The 4,517-nt window shown below is 36.7% G+C and overlaps 1 protein-coding gene across 1 annotated transcript; it reads left to right on the forward strand.

The window, feature by feature from the left end:
- The first annotated feature begins 633 nt into the window (after window positions 1-633).
- LOC131624992 (uncharacterized) lies at window positions 634-1,472 on the forward strand. Its single transcript, XM_058895905.1, has 2 exons — window positions 634-722; window positions 1,121-1,472. Exons 1-2 carry the CDS (start codon window positions 634-636, stop codon window positions 1,470-1,472), a joined length of 441 nt encoding a protein of 146 aa, XP_058751888.1.
- Window positions 1,473-4,517: the final 3,045 nt, after the last annotated feature.

The raw sequence follows: 4,517 nt of genomic DNA on the forward strand, positions 1-4,517 counted from the left end.
ACCACAAGCTAGGTACGCCTAGCAATCCAAGTACTTGAGAATTTGAAAGGACAATTGAGCCCATAACCTTCCTTTTTCATCCTCAAAAAGGTTTTTTATAATGAAAAAGGTTTTTTATAATGAAAGTTTAATCATTGGTACTTGGAGGGAGATGAGTATTTAACAATAAGCTAAGTATGGCTGCCGATCAAAACACTCAAGGAGGTGAAAAGACAAGTGCGCCCATACCTCTGTTTTTTCATGCCAAGAGGATCGAATTAAACTCGTTCATTTTTAAGTGTTTTAAATGGAAGACAAGCATTGGGCCATAAGTTAAGTACGAATGGCAACCCAAGTACTTGAGAGATAATGTGGAAAAGTACGTACACACCATCCTTTTTCATCCAATTTATTATGAAAATGATTTGAAAATGACTTGACGTTGGATCAAGTGTTTGAAGTTGATTATGACATTTGTGTGAACTAAATGGAAGAGGTACTTAGCGATGTACCAAACACACACATTATGTTCATTGGAGTTTGACTTTGAAAATACTTGACATTGGATCAAATTTATTTTTTATTCTTTTGAAAAAAGGTTATTTTATCGTTTTTCGTTACGTTAAGTTAATAAACACATAAGGGAAAGAAACTATGACTGAATATGTTTCGAAGTTCGTGGAATTGGCAAAGTACTATCCACATTACAATAGAGTAATTGTTGAGTTCTCGAAGTGCATCAAGTTCGCGAATGGTTTGCGTCCGGAGATCAAATGAGCAATTGGGTATCAACAGATCCGTAGATTTGAATAGTTGGTAAATAGCTGTAGAATCTATGAAGAAGACAGCAATGCTCATTCGGCTCATTACAAGAGCTTGAATGAGAAAAGAGGAAAATAGCATCAAGATCGTATGAAGCCATACGATGCTGACAAAGGGGAGTAACAGGCGTTTGATGGGAAAAGAATAAGTGGGGGAGGAGCTCCCGCTCAGATCAAGTGTCACCGGTGAGGTGAACAAGGTCACCGTTCCAATTAATGTGAGAATAAGGTGATGAGGTGCTACAAGTATGGCAAGATTGGTCATCATGTTCCTGAATGCAAGAATGATGGTCCCACTTGTTTCAATTATTGTGAACTAGGTCATATATCAGTACCCAATGTCAAAAGCCAAAGAAGGAGGTTGCTGCTCAAACCAACGACAAAGTGTTTGCTTTGAGTGGGACAGAGGATTCCAAGAAGAACAACTTGATTCGAGGTGCTTGCTTTATTAATGATGTTGATTTAGTTGTGATTATTAATACTGCTTATACTCATTCGTTTATTTCGCTTGAATGTGCTTCTAAGTTGGAATTGGAGTTGTCTGATATGGATGGTAGCATGATAATAGATGTTCCTGGTAGTGGTTTTGTTACTACTACTTATGTTGGTCGAAAGTGTCTTTTGACTGTCTTTGATAAAAGTTTTGTGATGATTTTGTGTGTCTACCCTTAAGTCAAATCGATGTGATCCTTGGAATGAACTGGTTGAAATTCAACTACGTTTGAAGGGTAGAAAAACACTTAGAAAGGGGGGGTTTGAATAAGTGTAGTTTCAAAACTTGTAAGATAAAAACAACTTGCACAATTATTTTTATCCTGGTTCGTTGTTAACTAAACTACTCCAGTCCACCCTTATCAGGTGATTTACCTCAACTGAGAATTTAATCCACTAATCACACAAGATTACAATGGTTTTCCACTTAGACACTGCTAAGTCTTCTAGAGTCTTCTGATCACAACCTGATCACTCTAGGAACAATCTGCTTAGATAACCTCTAAGACTTTTCTAGAGTCTTCTGATCTAACTGATCACTCTAGTCCTTTACAACTTAATGTAAACAAATTCTAAGAGTATTACAATGCTTCTTAAAAGAGATAATCACAACTGTGATATTTCTCTTACAGTTTAAAGCTTAATCTCACTATAGTATTACAACAGCAATAAGTGAGGTTGAAGATGAAGTTTGAGAGCTTTTGAATTTGACAGCGTTTCTCTAAATTTGCGCAAGAGTTCTACTTTGCTTCTCATCAGAACTTCATTTTATAGGCGCATGAGAAGATGACCGTTGGGAGCATTTAATGCTTTGCGTATTCCGTACAACATTGCATTTAATGTTTCACTCTTTTGTCAACTACCTCGAGCCTTGCTTTTGCTGCGACTACTGACGTTGCCATTAATAGCTTCTAACGTTCCTTTTGTCAGTCAGCGTAGCCTGCCATCTTGTACTTGATTCTGATTGATCTTTTGTAGATACAACGTTTGAATATCATCAGAGTACAAACAGCTTGGTGCATAAGCATCTTCTGATCTTCTGACCTTGAAGTGCTTCTGAGCGTGATACCATGACTTCAGTGCTTCTGCTTCTGAACTCCAGTCCTTCTGATGCTTCCATAGACCATGTTCTGATTCTGCTTGACCATCTTCTGATGTCTTGCCAGACCATGTTCTGATGTTGCATGTTGAACCTTCAGAGTCAAAGCTTCTGAGCGCTGATTTGTGCATACTCTTCATATATTTCCTGAAAAGGAAATTGCATAGGATTAGAGTACCTCATTATCTTAAGCAAAATTCATATACATTGTTATCATCAAAACTAAGATAATTGATCAGAACAGTTCTTGTTCTAACAATCTCCCCCTTTTTGATGATGACAAAAACATATATAAATGATATGAATTTGCAATCAAAATAACAGACGGCTAAAGACAATTACACATTTATAGCAACAGCATATAAACATAATGTGTGAATGTGTCTCCCCCTGAGATTTACAATCTCCCCCTGAAATAAATACTGGAAGAAATTTTGCATAAAGAACTTCCCTGAGTATCTTCTATTTCAGTTGAGACGATCACACATGCTTAGATCTTCAGAATATTCACAGCTTCTGCTTCTTGCTTCCAGAGGACAGCTTCAGAGCTTGAATTTCTTCTTGAATCATTCCATGCTAGATTGTATCAGAACATTTTTTAATGTACCAGAGCATCATCAGAGCATCTTCTACATTCTGAAATGTTACAGAACAAACTATACGACAAAAGTCAGAGCATGAATGAATCAGAGCATAACACATAAATATATATATATATATATATATATCAGAGCATAAAATATGTATCAGAACATACAGAATGCATCAGATCATATATATAGTAAAGCTTAAACAAATATATCAGAACATATAAGGACAGAGAAAAAGTTAGTGCATATTCCATCATTAGAATATCATAACATTCTTCCTTCTTGCTTCTGATTCTGAAGCTTCATAGCACTCAGCTTGCTTCAGTTTCCATGAGCTTATTCCTTTTACAGAATTGCGTTTCCCATGGTTTTGCTTCTAGTGTTGAGCTTTGAAAGATGTCTTCAATCCTGCAAAAACACTTAGACAATACAGAACTTAAAAGTTCTTGTTAGAAATGTGGGGGCTTTCTCCCAGCAACTGATAAAATAAATCAGATCATTTATCACATTTTCTCCCCCTTTTTGTCATAACATTAAAAAGAATATAAAAGATTCAGATGTAGAAAACGACAAAAGGAAAGAAACAGAATAACTTTTCATTGATCAAACAAACAGAGTTACAAAAGAGGTATGTAGATAAAAATATGCAACACGCAAAGAAAACTACAAGGACTCAAAGACTACAACCCTAGCTTAGACATAATCTTAGCTAACATATCATGAATCCCATTGTTGTTCTCAATTTGCCTAGCCATGAAAGCTTGAGACTCTGCATGCCTGTTCAGACGAGAAGCTCTACGGGAAGAGAATACATGAATACAAGGAGGAACTGAAAACAGTTCACAGGAAGAGAGCTAATGTCTCAAGCGGGGCTTTCCCTTAACATAGAAGTCAAGAACATGATGCTTAACTTCATCCAATATCTCAAGAAAGTCTTCTTCCTTTGGATAAATGTTGATAACAACATCAAAGAAGAGATCTGACTTAAGACTTCTTGGACTCTTGAGTCTCTTGTGAGATCCTTCTTGAAATCAATGTCGGCCACCCCCGAGATCTGTTTCTCAACCTGGAACCAATCAACCCTTCCAACCGTTTTATTCATGTAGTTCAACCAACCTTGAGCTTTCGTCTTCGCATCTGGTTTGAAACCATAAGCACCCAAGTCATCAACGTCCACCGGAGACTCACACAGAACATCCATTTCTGATGGAGGAATGAAGCAAGTTTTCAGTGGAGTATCCTCTTGTCTGTTGAATGCTTGTTGAGAGGAACTTGAAGAAGAATTCATGGTGAATGCTAGGTTGAAGATGAATAAACTAGGGTTTTTTGCGAAATGCAGAGAATGAGAGAGAGAGAGAGAGAGAGAGAGCAAACAAAGATGACAAAGAATGCAAAGAGAGAGAGAGAGAGAGAGAGAGAAATAAAAGAGGGAAATGAAACGTTTGAAGAAATATAAAACGAAAAGGAAATAAAATGAAATAATAAAATAAAGGGAAATGATGAAATGCATTTAATGTTACGTGACGTGAGGAGAGA

The sequence above is a fragment of the Vicia villosa genome, unplaced genomic scaffold (genome assembly GCF_029867415.1).
Source record: "Vicia villosa cultivar HV-30 ecotype Madison, WI unplaced genomic scaffold, Vvil1.0 ctg.000177F_1_1, whole genome shotgun sequence".
Classification (NCBI taxonomy): domain Eukaryota; kingdom Viridiplantae; phylum Streptophyta; class Magnoliopsida; order Fabales; family Fabaceae; genus Vicia; species Vicia villosa.